A 15,921-nucleotide genomic window follows, 5' to 3' on the forward strand; every position below is an offset into this window, starting at 1 on the left:
TTGCAGCTGCACCTCTGTGCTTCCTCTACACGCCCTTAGCCATCATACAGATGATGCAAGAGAGCAATAAATTACAATTCAACTCTCAGAGCAATGAGTGGTGGGTGTGTGTTCGAGGCCAGTCAAGAATGTTTGCGTGTTTGTACCTTTGGCCAGGACCTTCGGGACCTTGGTGTGGCTGGCGCAGAAGGCGCTGTAGATCTTGAAGCGGTCGGCGTAATACAGAAAGGAGCCACCCAAGGAGAACAGCACTTTCTGTGGAAACAGGTGGTAAAGTATTTTATTTATTTAGTATTTGTCCAGTCCTATAGTCCCATTCAAACACTGTCGGCACAGCAGTCAGGGACAGGTTTTAGGTTCAGTAACTTGGCCAAGGATATTTCTGAATGAGATAGTCATACAATCACAACCCAAGTATCTCTGCTTTTATTCAAGGGAATTAATTTTTTTATGAATTAACTAAGGGAAATTTAGATACAGTGAAATTCGTCCTTTGTGCTGCTGAACCAGGCCGAACGGAAGAAGTCAGAGCAAACACGTGTCCACACAACTAACACCGTGAGCCATTAGTCAGGAATTCTCACATTAGAAGTCAGTTCTAAACCGCAGCTCCCAGAGGAAGTGAGTAAGTAATGATGCATCAAGTGATCAACCTTCTTCTACCTTAAACTGCTCCACCCTTTCCAGTCGGTCAAGATGAGGCACCAGTCTGATTCCATCCTCCAGTGTCCGGAGAAACTCCACCTGGAACTCCACCATCTCCCCGAGGTTACCGAACAAGACGTCCAGCTACAACACACACGGAGAATCATTCTGAAACAACTGTGACCTTAAGAGCCGTGGGAATCATTAGGCTGAAGCAAATCAAACACAGTTTATTCTCAGATTACAGAGACGAGGTGGAAAGTACCTCATCCTGTGTGAGGAAGCTCTCTTTCTGCAGAGGTGTCAAGTAGCACTCGATCAGGCAGCTCAGGTCCTGAAAAAGAAGAGGATGTTCATGAAGGAATCAGGAAGGACATATAGGGCGTCTTTTTATGTGAAGGCTGTTTAATGAGGAGTCAAATGTCTGGAATTTAAACTGCAGACAGAAATCAGCATGCACAGGTAGGAACACATCCCACTGACATCCTGCAGAGTCATTACGTTGATAATGACACTCCCAACACCAAGAGATGAGTAGTTTACCAGAACATTGAGAATGCGAGTGTCCATCATCATCGATCAAATCTATACATGCACGGCTTGTTCAAATCAAAACCCTCGAGGGAGCTTTCACTCACTTTGACGTAAGTCTTCTCCGTCTCCACCAATTCATTGATGACCTTGCGGAGTTTGTCTGCGTGGGAGAGCTGTCTCTGAGCGGCGGTTCCAGCCGTGGGTGGCAAAGCTGACACGGGGCTCGGTGAAAGGGACGAGGAGGAGGACGAGGAGGAGCACGACATGGGGCACTCTGTGGGATTCATGTCATGGAGGCTGCGGCAGAAAGCGGTGACCTGCTCCGTGCTCTGGACAGACAGGAACAGAGAAACAGGACGTGTCAGATATTTTGTAAAAGGGTCACTTCATGTCTGAGAAGGTGGAGAAAAATAAATCTGCTTTAAGAATAAATGGTGATACAACAGTATTCTTAATGCTCATGTGCACATGCATACGCAAAAAGCTGGAAAATCAAGCATCATCAACAATTTATACAACACATTCTTGCAGAGCCTGCAATAACAACACCCACCTGGTATCAAAAATACCAAGCATGAGCAGACCTGCTGGTCCTAATGTTAAAGAAGTAATAGGGGCTCTTCCCCTTTGCCTCTCTGACTGTTTACACACAGGAAACATGAATAGTTAGGATCAAGATGTTCTATTCACATCCAACCATTTCTTTCATAATCTCAAGGCTGTGAAGGCGCACGCAGATGTGCGTGGGCACCGGAGATGGATGGGAGTCAAGTTAAATCTGAGATGAACGATGAGTAATACAGCAACACTAATACCTAATGTTAACCTTAAATACAGCGGCCTAATAATTCACTTCCTTCCTGTCATCAAAACTCCACTATCTCTGGAGTTATATCAAACACTGGTGAATGTGTGGTTGGTTTTTGGGCCAAGTCCAGACAGGCTGTTGCTTTAGGACTGAGAGGTGTGATGAGAAATTGAACGACACACAGAAGTTTCTTTCTCCTAGAAGTGTAGAAGAGTGAATGAGCTCAGCCCACAGACCAAACACTAACTAAAGGATTCATACTCCTTACATGTCTCGTAACGTTCCTCCTGTTAACTCTTAATTCTTCTTATTTAACTGTGATTGATGAAATAGAGCAACATGATTCAATAAGAAGTACAATTATTCTGCGTTTCCTTATATTTTAGACTCACGCACTGAAGTTTTCACAATAATCCAAAGCCACTTTTGAGCGATAGTTAGTTTGATGCTTCTAATTAAATCAACCGGCCGAGGCAGCTGGTTGAGCTAAAGACACGGCTTGTCTTTGCTGATTCCACGGCTCGTCTCCTATTTGACTACAGCCATGACAAACACAATTTTCCATTGCAGTATTCAAACCTGTTTTGCAACACTGCTGCACACACAATAAACACACGCACACAATATGATGATGCTGACATTCCTTCCATCAAGTCAAGATGGGCTCTTTCAGTCACTTAAAGGAAACCACACAAAAAAACAAAAAGTGTGTAATGCAAGGACAATTGAAAACATGCACTGCATCTGTTCACACCCTGAATAATCTCAAAATCTGCATTGGAGGCCCCCCTAGAGTTTTTCACATTTAACTTTCAAAGTATTATCTGCAGTGCTGATTATTGAAACACTCTTTTTTGTGGTTAATAGTCAAATAAACATTAAATTCTCCTTTTCCAAGAACAGACGGGATATGTAGAAACAGAATAAAATGACGCAGGGATCCATGTGTAAACAGAAGCACAGATTAAAACTGTGATCGCGACACAAAATTTCCTCAACACCCCAAACTGAGCAATGACATTAACAGTCTTGCGTCTCATAAACGAGGTCTTGCCCTTGACAGCCAGAGGAATTAGTGACAGCCAAGTGACAGATGGAGCAGTGACAGAGACAGATGACAGCGGCGAGGAGATGGAGATGGAGGGAGAGACGCATAATGCTTCACCATCGCCTCTGATTAGGAAGCAAAAATGTGCTAATCAGGATAATTCATGCAATTACAGAGAAAACGTTGTTATCTGACCCACAGCTCATGATAAATGCCAGTTGTTAAGATACTTTCTGCGGCACTGCATCTGGAGAGATTTCAACACTACATGCTATCACACGTGTGATCTGACATAAAACTTACATAAAATGTGCTTCTTTACTGGGAACTGAACCTTGAACCGCAACACTGCTTTACTGTGACATAACCACTGATCTCGGCAAGAGCAAATCCACAACACAAACCATGAAACACACACACACACACACACACACACACACACAGACACAGATATCAGGCTACACGGCTCACCAGCTGTAACATATCATAGATGGAGTCGGTCGAGCGTTTGGAGTTCCTGCTCCTCCTGAATGCCGACATGCTGGAAGGTCAAACACAGTTCAACAAGGAGTCAGGGGTCCGTGTCGTGTCCAGCTTTTCCAGTCCAGATAGCTTCCATTTCTCCCAGTGCCAAAGGGCTTCGTTTTTAAACTCAAATGTGCTACCTGTGCGAGAGTCCAGGAAGCTGAGCTCGTCCACCCTAACTCATCCAAAGTGTAAAAGTAAACGCCAGCTGTTTAGCAGCCTCACCGCTCAAATAGGTTATTACACAGGCTGAATAGAAAATATTGCTCTCATGTCACTTTATCCCACTGCCTCTATCCAATCAGTCCCTCGGCACGCTCCCCTGTCAGCTCCTTGTTTACACTCCCTCTTCTCCCTTCTGTCCTCCTTCCCTATCTCACTCCTGTCCAGGTGTGAGAGAGCAGCTGCGGCAACAGCAGCAGCGTAGAATATATAATAAAAAAATTATAAGATCAAACATCACATGGAAGAAAAGAGGGGAGGAGAAAAGAGGGAGGAGAGAATGGGAGGTGAGGAAACAGTGGGTGGAGAGAGAGAGTGAGGACAACAGGCATCTGGCTTCTCTGGCTTCTCTGGCTTCTCTGGCTTCTCTCTCTCTCTCTCTCTCTCTCTCTCTCTCTCTCTCTCTCTCTCTCTCTCTGACTGCAGGTCAGAGAGATTTATGTGAAGAAGAAGAACAAGCTGCCTCACGTTTCAAAGAGAGTCTCTGAAAATGTGTGAACACTGCAATACAATCCAAATCCAACCAATCTGGACAAAAACTAAAAAACACATCCGGTGAAGTGAAAAACATCCTGATGTACTAAAAGTATCCAGATGATTGTCAAAGCAGATTTACAATTAAAACATTTAGATTCAGGTTTGACTAGAGTTTCAAGTTCTTTAAACCAAAACTGCTTCGCCCTGAAGTCTGAATCCACTTTCCAGGCAACAACCTTGTTGATCCAGTGATGGTTTGCACACAACACACCTGCTGCACACTCATCCCGCCTGAGGAACAACAGCATTATGTTAATGATCTACGGAAATAGACCTTAATTCAAAAAGATTTGCAAATCTGACGGCAGAGATTAGATGAGACGCCACAAAAACATTTTGACGTACTTCCAAGTCTGATTTGTGTGCACACCCACTGACCTGCAGAACACAACACTTTGACCTCAGACGTGTGAAAACAATCACAGCTTAGGAAGGAAAATAAAAAAAAAACAATCAGCATCAGTACCTTTCCTCTAGTACGTCCAACACATGCATTCGCTAAACCCAGACACAAATGTTCACATATTTCTTCACAAAATGCTCCACATCCCCGCCCCGCCCTGCAGAACAGAGCGGGAGAGAGGTAGAGCCTGAGGGAGGAGGAGGGTGGAGGCAAGCTCAGACCTGCTCTTACTCCCGCCAGCAGAAACCCTGCACACACACGAGAGCCAGGATAAACACAGATTACACATATCCACATATTTGGCATCGTGAAAAAAAGCATCTCACACGTTTACACACACTCGGCATTAGAGCTTTTGACACGAATAAGTATCTACATCTGTAAAGAAGATAAAGAAATGCAGCAAATTTTGATGCTGTTCAATGTAAGGCCTCCTAATTGGAGGCTGTGTCTGTGGAGGAGCAGGCTCGTACTTGTCAATGTCAGTGAACACAGACGGGGGGGCTAAAAAGAGAGGGTCTTAAAGTTCAGTTTCATTTGAAATCAGGGGAAACATGCAAATCCATAAATCCCCATGAGGAATGATGGCATATACCACAGAGAGAGAGAGAGAGAGGGAGAGAGGGAGTTTAATCATTTAATCTGAAGGGGAAGGATGATGTTATGACACGAGTTCTAACAAATCTGTGTATGAACGTTTAGACTTTGCAGCAGTTGATTTGCAGACGTCGATTGGAAGAAGCTTATGAGGATGAGGCGAGTGTTAAGTGCAAGGATTTTTCTTTTTAAAACAATAGCAATATGTGCAGCATTTCAAAACACAAGGGCATTGTGCATTTTAATTTGTACATGATCATATTACAAAAGAAATCCTATCTACAAATGACTGCTGAAATATTCCTATTATTATTAATAACCACATCTAATCAATATTGAAAATAGATAAATACATTATTATTGTTTTCTTGCAGGTTTCATGAATCTGACATGAAGAGTGCTCCCTCCAGTGGAGGCCTGTGAAACCACACCAACAACTGGCACCAAGCTGTTCAGGCCACTTGAGAGGAAACAAGTCAAAAAGACCATTTTAAAGATTAATATTCCTAAAGATATACATTAGTGATCACTAACTATATTAAGACTAATGCACTACACTTAAAGGGAGCAGAATTATACAGTCAGGAGTCAATCAAACACAAACTGAGATGAAAATTGTCCCCGCCACCCTTCACTTACTGAATTATGCATTTTCCATTTCAATTGCCCCTAAGCCGAACTGATAGAGCTTTCTAAATTATAACCAGCCCATGTCTGTGAGGCTGACTACACCTTAGAGAACACTGGCAATCACCATCATCTCCATTATCACTGTTATCCCAAGCAATTTTATTCTCTGATTGGTTTATCATATTGGAAGAGGTGGCTCCGCGCTTTGTCTAAAATAATGAACCTCCCCGTTTCCTCCGGCTAGCCAGACACTCATTTATATCCACTAAATGATGTGAAACACTGGCGGATGAAGTAATTAGAATGTGGGCATAATTAAAATTGTCCCACTTTGCCTCTTTTTTCCTCCGTCTTGTCGCCATGTGGCTGCAGGCACCGGGTGAAATGAGGTAAGACGTGATCCTCACCACTCCGGAGAGGAGAGCGGGGGGGAACAAAAGCACAATCAACATGAAGAAAAAGATTTTTGAAAGAACAGACTGGTTTTTGGAAGTTCCCAGGGATTTTGTGGCAACTTTGGCCCGTCTCTGTTGACAGAGGAAGCTTTCAAGTGCTTCACTCCGAGGTCAGGCCTCACAGACGACTGGGGAGCGGAGCTGTTTGAGAACCAACAGCAGCCTCATGTTGTTTATGCTAATGAACAGCAGGGGGTTAGTGAGGAGGAGGAGGAGGGTGAAGAGGGAACGGAAGTCAGGAGGAAACTGGAAGGACAGCGGAAAAAAAGGAAAGAGCTTCCAAAACAAAGGATGACAGATAAGGAGACACCAAAGACAAGAGGAAAAACACTGGGATGACAATTAGTCTAATAAAGAACGAGGAGGGGGAGAGAAAATGGAGGATGAATAAAGGAGATAAAAAGAAGCAGCATGTGGAAACCGGGCCGGGTTGAGAGAATAAAAAGGTAAATGAACATCTCCATGGGTCAGTGCTATTAGGGTTTTGTTTTTCTTTCTATATTTATGTGCAACCGCCTCCGATAATAAAAGCAAAAAGCACAAGCTAAGCAGCAAACACCAGGGGACGACATCACAGACGAGGGTAAACAACATTCTTGTCATCATTGCGTTTTCAAAGGGACGACATTAATTCAGATGAGGGATTTACACCTTATCAAGCAACCTGCTGGTGGGGCGTGGACAGTTTGTGCTGACCTGACCTGTTTTTACTTTTAAAACGGTTCCCTCACTAAGTGGCAAATACAGAACTACACTGACTTCCCTGAACACTGTAAAATCATTACTCTGTAGAAACTTTTAAAATCTAAAATGGTTTAAACCCAGTAGAGGGATAAGGGGGGAGAGGTCCAAAAAATACCATCCCCCATAACAACCTGCCAATTCTGCAGCCTCAGCCTTTCCAACACCCCCTATGAGGCAGACGGCTCCGTACGTGCACATAGAGAATCTGCGTGTGCAGGTGAGAATCCTTTAGTTCTTACTGTTGACTAAACCACAGGACCCACCCAGGAAGTTGACACTGATTGGCCCACACACAAACAAACAGTCAGTCTGTCACAGTCAGACTGACCATCAGCAGCACTGGGAGAAATCCTGCACACGTCCGTGGCCCTTATATAAAATATTACTGTCTTCAGCAGGTAGGATTCAGCATAGACTTAGAAAAAGAACAACAATCGCCAATTGTTTACACCTGAAAGTTAAGTTAACATGAGATGTTTCTTGTCTCGTATTGACAGAATAGATTTAAATCAATTTATTTCTGAATATATAAGTTTATCATTAAAATAGCAAGTTCTATAAATGTTAATTAGCGACTGCGCTGAGGTCTGGACACTTTTTTAAAGAGGGTAAATCAAGTGGAGTGAAAGAGACGTAAACGGGCCTCTCGTTCCTGTTTGTCGGTTTTTCTCTCATCTCCTCGCGCTTTGCTCTCAACTGATAATGGCACATTGGAGTCACAGAACCACCACTATCCAACAGGATGGAGCCGGGCTGTGACCTCAGCCTCAGACCGAAGCTCACTGACACACATCCCAGAGACAATCAGCACCGTCCCTTCCCCTTCCCTCATCTTTTGTTCACGTCCGGGCAATTGACACAGAGATGCAAAAAAAAAAAAAAATGTCTCTGATGGTTACTGGTTATCAGACATTGCCATGGTAATGGGAGTGACAACCGTAACCAAGGGAGACTGGCTGGCACATTGCGTGTCCCAGCAATCACTGCGCCAACCCTGATCAGACCAGACGTGATCTTAATTAGAAAAATGATGGTGCTCAGTCACTCCTTCACTCACCTCTCTGTCATCTCTGTGCTGCGGAGCACTCACACATCAAGGACGTGCTCTGCTCACATCTGCTCGTGTGCGAGGACCAACGGGTTCACACTATTGAACACGCTACACAGAGCAATCATGTTATGTGTTGTCAGAGCTGCATAAAACTACTGATCTGTCATTTATAAGTTTGATTCGCCAAGGAGGTTATGTTTTCATCTGCGTTTCTTTGTTTATGCAAAAACTACTGGATGGATTACTGAAAAACTTGGTGGAAGAAGGGTCAGGGAAGAAGCCATTACATGTTGGTGCAGATCCAAACATGTTTCACTTGTTTTAACATTGTGAGATGGGCATTTTTCTACATATAATTGATTTCTCAGCTAATAATTCATGGATCCTGATGAAAAATCTGCCATGTTTAGGAGACTGATTTAGTGCAGATCCAAATAAAAATCTGAATCTAGTGGATTCAAACAACTTGGTGTTATAGGATTCAACAGAAATCACAAACTTACTGCATGAATTATCAAGTCTGACTTCAATATACAAATACAACTCCAAAGCAGTTCTGTGCAATACGGCTGCATGCGCGTGACACCACTTACACGATTGTGTTTCCTGTCTTAGCCTTTGAGTAAAAAGGTCAAACGCATTACATGAAGAAAAAAGCCTCTCACACAATCTCCCTTTTTGGCTTCATGCTGCACACACACGCACATTCAGAGACACACAAATATCTTACACAGCTGAAGAAATATTTAGGTTAAGATCTGCCACAGGTTTTTCTACGCTCATAAAGTTTGTTCAAATGTGTATCCAGAATGTAAAGGATTGTTGATCAGTGTGTCCTGTGTAGTAGTAAAACTAAAAAACACAATACAGGAGGCAGACAAACAACAATATGTCAATGCAGGTAGTCAGCCACTTAAAACACCAGCACTGATTCACAGGTGCCACACAAACACACACACACACCAAAGCTGCTGGTCTTTGTCTTCGTCCACAACAACACATCTGTCGTGTGTGTGCGCTCTGTTGCATGTGTGGTGCTGTTTGTTTGATTTGGTGTGTGTACATAAAGTTGTGTCTCTGCATGTCCCACCTTCTGTCCGGCCCCTGTTTTGTCTTCCTGATTGTCTCCGGGGCTCTGCAGGGTTGGCTGAGGTCCTTCCTGCAAACTCATATCTGGGCTCTCCACTGTCAAACCTGATACCTCATCCAGGATGTCCTCTGCAAAGACAAAGAACAGAGCTCACTATGGAGGAAGTGCACATATATATATATGTTGTGTGTGCTAAATATCTGGAGGCTCTCAGTTACAGCTCTGTTTGTTAAATCCACATCTCAAGCTGCTCTAATATATTTGTATCTCTGGGTTAATAGTGTTAAAGAAATCTGAATGTGCAGTTATACCTCTGGACATTACACTTGTTTTATAAAACAGTAAACCTGCAGGTATGTATCATTAACGTCAGATATTTCTTTCTTCACCTTCCTCTATGTTACAAGTAATTGAACAGCCTTCTCCTTGTGTTAGTAATGTAAACCATCTCTATAACCCTGAGTCTTTCTTCTAACTGCAGTGTGAAATTGGTTATTTCCACTTTGTCTCCCCTGTGCTGACGACATCTTTTGTGCAGCATCTCTTCTTGGGCATGATATCATGGATAACCTCCATCTGTCTGCTGAAGTGTTTTTTTTTTTACTCCCCGTCTGACCCTTTTGCAAACGGCATCCTACACAATGACAGCCCCACACTGCTGAACGATTCCTATTAATATTCATACTCCTCTGAGTCCCTGTATAAACAATGCCAGCTTGTCAGCCTGCACACTGCGAGCCCCAATTTATAAGGAATACAAATGGTGCCCTTGTGCAGATAAAAAGAGCAGGTCAGAGTAAAGCTGGCGGCTGCCTGCAGGTTAGTTACAAGACGGCATCCATGCATAATTAGCAGATCACCCTCTTCACCTTCTATGCTTGAAAAGATACATCACGAGCTGCGTTCTCCCTTTGTGACACGCACAAACTTGGGATTTAGAGGGTTTGTGATCATACAGGATGAATAACATGGATAAAAACTGAATGGACAAGGGAAGCGTTGTGCAATTTCAGATTCTGTGATCTAAAGGTTTTCTTTCTTTACGATTCCACCAACTGTTGAACAAGTGTGGATAGTGGATGATGCTCATCTGATTTTAATTACAGTAGAAAGATCTAAATTATAGTTAAATATCTACTTTCATGCTTGAATTGATGGTCCACAACAGACCAAACTGCTAATTTAAAGAAGCTCACTACATTTGTCACTAGAGGACACTGTTTGTATGAAACTCCCCATTGTTCAAAACCAAATGTTAACAACTTATACAAACAGGAAGTGTTACCCTGGCTCTGGGAAAAGATGTCCGTGGTCGGGTCCTGCTCCCCATCAGAGCGCCGCGGTGGAACGGAGCACAGCACCCGAGGGTCCAGCGGGGGCAGGCTGCTGACGCACAAGGTCAACGCTTGGTTCACAAACGCAGCCCTCATGTCCTCCATCTGGAGGGCAGACGCAGGTTTATCGTTGAGCAACAGGATCTCATCCCCTGCTTGCAAACCTGGGAGAAAATGAAACGATAAAACAGAGAGAGTGAGAAATGTGAAAAATCTGCTTGTATAGGTAGAAAGTGTGATCCACACAAACACAACTTTAGTGCCATACTGTGGCTAATCATGTCGGGACTCTAATGTGTTCCAATACATAAAATATGCATCCTTGCCAGCTTGTTTCGCTTCAGGCTACAACTGATTTAACAAGACTGGATGAGTTTGAGGAGGAGGAGGGTGCGATGCCTGTCTATTCCTGTCCCTGTCAGGACATATATAATCTATAGTATGAAGCGCTATATACAACAAAGAAACCTTGAACTTCACTCGAACGCAGCTTCAGATTGAGGCTTTTCCCCCCCCGCTCCCCGCTCCCCTCGACCACCTGTGCCTGGGTCCATTAATCGTAAATTAGCGGTCAATCAGGCGACCAATTAGCAGTCAGCCTGGCTCCATAGACCTGATTGGTTGTGACAGCTGTTTAGACTCTGACGGCGGCGCGCTCACCTCGCTGCAGAGCTACGTTAACACAGTCACACATGATTTATTTGTGACTTCAGTGTCTTCTTTTATAGCGTCTACTGTAATATGGCTTTCATAATGCACTGGATGCAGCAATAACCAAGCACACACACACACACACACACACACACACACACACACACACCGACACACACACACAATTTAGCCCTAAGTTATGACCTAGTTGTCTGGGATGTGAAATGTCAGCTGTAGCAGAGTCTTTATTGGACAGAGAGAGCGATAACGCCTCTGGACAAATAATGTTGTGTGTGTGTGTGTGTGTGTGTGTGTGTGTCTGTGTGTGTGTGTGTGTGTGTGTCTGTGTGTGTGTAAGGGGGAGGGGGAGCAGTGGGAAAAAGAAAAAGAGATGAGCAAAGACCCTTTGGGCTCCCTGTCCAGTGGTTGGCCTGGTTTCTGCGTAGTATCCCCTGCAGAAATTCAAGCTCGATCTCGCACACCCCATTCATCCTCCTCTCTTATAGTAAAACACACACACACACACACACACACTGGCTCATCCCAGTGTGCACGTGGACCCACTAATGTTGTGCCTGACAACCTAATTCTCTGATTCAGCAACATATAGTATAATATTTCCAGAAACGTGCTTTGTGTTGTCTGGATGCCATGAGCCGTTTTCCTCTCTAGCCTGTGGAGATAGAAAGTCAGTTCTGTTCTCTAGCAGCTTTTCAGATTGCTAACACACTAGAGGACACAATCTCACACTTGAGTAACCTTGGTGTGACGCTGGGGGCACAATAAATGGGGGTGTGTTATTTTCTATACATTCGAGTTGTATCTACAGAGCTGCCGTGTGTTTCTCAAACCCATTAGGTCTCTCTGGCTGTGTTAAAAGATGGGGAGCTGTGAATGGGGGTTGATCTCTGGACCCGACTGGTCACACAGCATTTCAGAAGCAGACAATGGAGGGATGTTTTTCTTCTTTGCTCCCAGGAAGAAAACAAACAAACCATAAATTCACATCACTGATGCAAGCCTCCTCTTTTTTTGAAATCCCTAGATCAAGGTTTCTGCACATCTTGGCTACATAGCGTATCAGACAGGTGAAATAAGTCTTTTTACATGCACTGAATAAAAGATATTTGGGTTTTCACTTAACCTTTTTTATTTTTGTACTTGCTGGTTCATATCATGTTGACATACTGATGTTAGAGGTCGTTACTGGCTGCAAATGATCATCTCTGTGCGCTACGGCTAAATCGTTGCTATATAGTGGTGATTTATATTTCCAAAATGCACAATTGTTGCTACGTTTACGGCTGACGTCCACTACTCTTGGCTTTTCTGGAGTGTCTAAAATATAGAAGTATATAAAAACGTTGGTGGCCCGGCTTTAGCTTTTCTTCCTGATTGGTTCTTCTCAGCCACAATTGGATCACCAACAGTGCAAAGCAAAACACTGTGAATCTGCTAAAGTTTCACCTTGTCATGTGTCCAATAAAACAATCCCTGCTCGTACTTTTCACCATTACTTTTATTCGTGTCTAGTATTTCTGTAACAAAGCAACAGACTGCAAATAAACAATCTGACGTCTGTTAATGCCAACATGCACATGCCTGGTGTACGTGAATGGTCATGTGAAATGTGTTTTCAGGTGTCTTAGAATGTGTGGACGGAGATTATTATAGATTTAAAACACCATTTTAAAACAAAACCATAAAAGTATGGATGCAAAAGCCAACGTCTCTCAACACAAGTTTGCATTTCTCTTCTCTCCTCTGTTCTGAGCCACCAGGCGTCTCTCTCAAGCCATGGTAATGTTGCTGTGTTGGCTCAGTAACTGATGCGATGCAGTCACACAAAGCTGCACTGATAAGATGTCATGTGGGATCAGGTGTTTCCCAGGTCAGGTGCTTGAGTGTTATGTGTGAAATGTCAGCTCGGGAAAGAAATACTGCGTGTTCCCAGTTTTCACATACTCTTTACATACCGACTGTGGCTCTCAGATTCAGCTGTTTATGAATATCAGCTGTCAGGATACTGAAAGTGGAGTAAATGACACCTAAGGTTTGGTAAAGAAATACGCACCTTTGGCTGAGGCCAGTCCTCCTTCTTTCACTTCTGTAATGTGGAGCTGCTGCGTCCCATCCTCATCTATAACAGCCACAGAAAAACCTACAGATGCAGATAATCAGATGCAAAAGAAAGAGATTCAGTCATTAATTCCTTTACAGCTCTTTGAAATATCGCATTTTGACAGTGTGCACTGCTGCAGCATAACTACAGCGCAATTAGATCCACTTAAGATACTCAGCCCGGGTCGTACCCTCTTCAGTCATTAACTGAGCATGACTCAGTGAAGCCCATTACAAAATCAATTTGATACCGGATTTAAGAGTGTGACAGGAACTCAGTTAATCTGATTTAAATTGGGGCTATTGTCTCAGCGTACCGTATCCGATGGTGAAGGACTCGGCGTTGTCAAAACTTATCATCTTGGTTGTTTTGGGGCAAATCTCAATCTCTTTGTAGACCTGCAAACACAAGAAAATTACCTTTAATTGACAATAGCCGTGTCAAGGTCATGTTATCGCTCGTAGTAAAGATCGGACAGATTCATGTATTATTCAGGCTCCTTAACAGAGCAATTCCATTTGAAGGTTGTGGGGTCACACTCCAGGTCGAGTCTGTAAAATGAGTGGGTGCTCACACACGGGGGTCAGACCTCACAGCGGGCCAGAGCATAGACACAGCTGTGTGTATGAAGCAACAGACGGGGACAGAAGTCCGCAGTGTGCTATGAGCTTCAGTGTGGAGGAAATAATAATGTGATATCATACACGGAGGATGAAAGAGGGTGGAATGAGTCACTGATCAAAGCAGGAGGATAAAAGAGCTCTTGAGGAAAATACAGTGATTGTTCTGTGAGAAGACGAGTTCAGCGAATCACCTACACAGCACCGTCACACGGAGAATTCCTTTCTGGGTTCACGGTGGCAGATTAATGTGGAGGTGAGGTTTTTTTTGTTTTGTTGTTGCAATGACTGATTGTTTATGTGAATAATAAGAAAATTACAAACGTGCACAGATCACACTGCACACAATATAGTCGGAATGCTGTTTTGCATAATTTATATCATATATGCGATGATGTGTCTTTTGCATTCAGGGAATTTTGAATGCATTGCAAGCTCAAATCTGCAGCCAAATCATAAAACATGCACAAGCTTGCATCCATTTCTGCAAGAAATGAAATGCAAATGAATTAATAATGAGGTGATGACCCCGAATTCCAAGTGGAATATTGGGGTCTCAGCTGAGACTGTAATATAGCAAAAACACAAAAATTTAAAAAATCTGTTTTAATTGTCATATAATGATAATTCAGGGTTTCTGCCCATTAAAACAAGTTAAATTGAAGACATTTAATGACCATAATGAATTAAATTAAAAACCTAAGTCTAGTACAACCAATATGAAGGAATCCCACAATAATTTAATTTCAGAGTAGAGTTGCTGAGTAGAGAATAACCCTGTAAACACCATGTTATCCATAGTCTTTCCCACAGCAAAGCCGAGTGTGTCGAATGTATTAATATAAATTAGTTTAACGACCATATCGCTGAGAATTACAAACTATTCCTGCCATGAAAATATTTCCTTTCTAAGAAACCCTGTTAATGTATTCTCATCATCTCTAATAACTTGATATTGTAGTTTCATGGTTGGCCATCTGGATATTTACTCCATTATGTCACAATCTATTACCACAGTCCTTAATCGTGCATTTCCTCACCAGATCTGAGACGTCGTCTTCAAGCTGAGGAACATAGAAGAGCATTTTGTTGTCAACCCACACTTTCAAACGCAGGTAGTGGCTGGATCGGTCTATCTTGTGGGTCTGTAGGAACGAGACAGAAGAGAAACGAGAAGAAACACAGATGAAAATGCTGCTTTCCAAAATTAGAGACACAATCACTCTAATTGATGCCATTTAACCCCAACTTGTGATTTATTCTTCCTGTGATTTTAACACCAACCCTGTCATCACATGCTACAAAATATAATCTCAACTATCAAAACACTGTGTTCTTTACCACACTCTATACGCCATGACATCCACTGAGACCAGGAGAAAGTCCTACATGTATGAACTCATGTATGTAACCCACATAATTCTGCATACATCTACCACACAGGGCGCATGAGTTAGACGCTCCAGTTCCTTGCGACATGTTTATGGAATGTGTGCACCCGATCGCCCACGCAACCACATTGATCAGCTTGTTTTCTGACAGACCCTTAAGTGGAACGTATACGTGTCATTAGGCATCATTATTCTCGTGCTGCGGCTGAGACCAATTAGAGAAAAGAGGAGATGAAGTGGAACGACAGTTGACAGGACCATTGTGTGTGTGTGTGACAGTGACAGGCAGTGTTTATTGTAAGCAAACAACTAAGATAAGGTGACATCTGCACGGTCCTTCTTCGGTTTTACTAGAAAATACCTGTCACAGTTTTATGCCTCAGGTTCTCTCAGAAGATTCACATACTTTTCTTTACCTGTTACCCTGAGTGGAATTTTAAAATGTTGACTACATATTTGTCTGTCAACACACTGTTAATGGTGAGAATCCTAATGCAACCACTAACATTATTCT

The 15,921-nt window shown here is 43.0% G+C and overlaps 1 protein-coding gene across 2 annotated transcripts in view; it reads right to left on the reverse strand.

Moving 5' to 3' along the window:
- Positions 1-15,921, reverse strand: part of LOC117774159 (T-lymphoma invasion and metastasis-inducing protein 1-like) — a 72,490-nt gene that overhangs the window by 5,994 nt on the left and 50,575 nt on the right. For both annotated transcript variants that reach the window (XM_034606351.1, XM_034606350.1), the window contains exons 13-21: positions 15,057-15,161; positions 13,713-13,794; positions 13,349-13,435; positions 10,575-10,787; positions 9,290-9,417; positions 1,284-1,508; positions 911-979; positions 664-789; positions 147-255 (exon numbers count right to left, since the gene is read on the reverse strand). In XM_034606351.1, the coding sequence (XP_034462242.1) occupies positions 147-255; positions 664-789; positions 911-979; positions 1,284-1,508; positions 9,290-9,417; positions 10,575-10,787; positions 13,349-13,435; positions 13,713-13,794; positions 15,057-15,161 (1,144 nt within the window). The remainder of the gene's footprint in view (positions 1-146; positions 256-663; positions 790-910; positions 980-1,283; positions 1,509-9,289; positions 9,418-10,574; positions 10,788-13,348; positions 13,436-13,712; positions 13,795-15,056; positions 15,162-15,921) is intronic.

This window comes from Hippoglossus hippoglossus, chromosome 14, assembly GCF_009819705.1.
Source record: "Hippoglossus hippoglossus isolate fHipHip1 chromosome 14, fHipHip1.pri, whole genome shotgun sequence".
NCBI classification, from domain to species: Eukaryota; Metazoa; Chordata; class Actinopteri; order Pleuronectiformes; family Pleuronectidae; genus Hippoglossus; species Hippoglossus hippoglossus.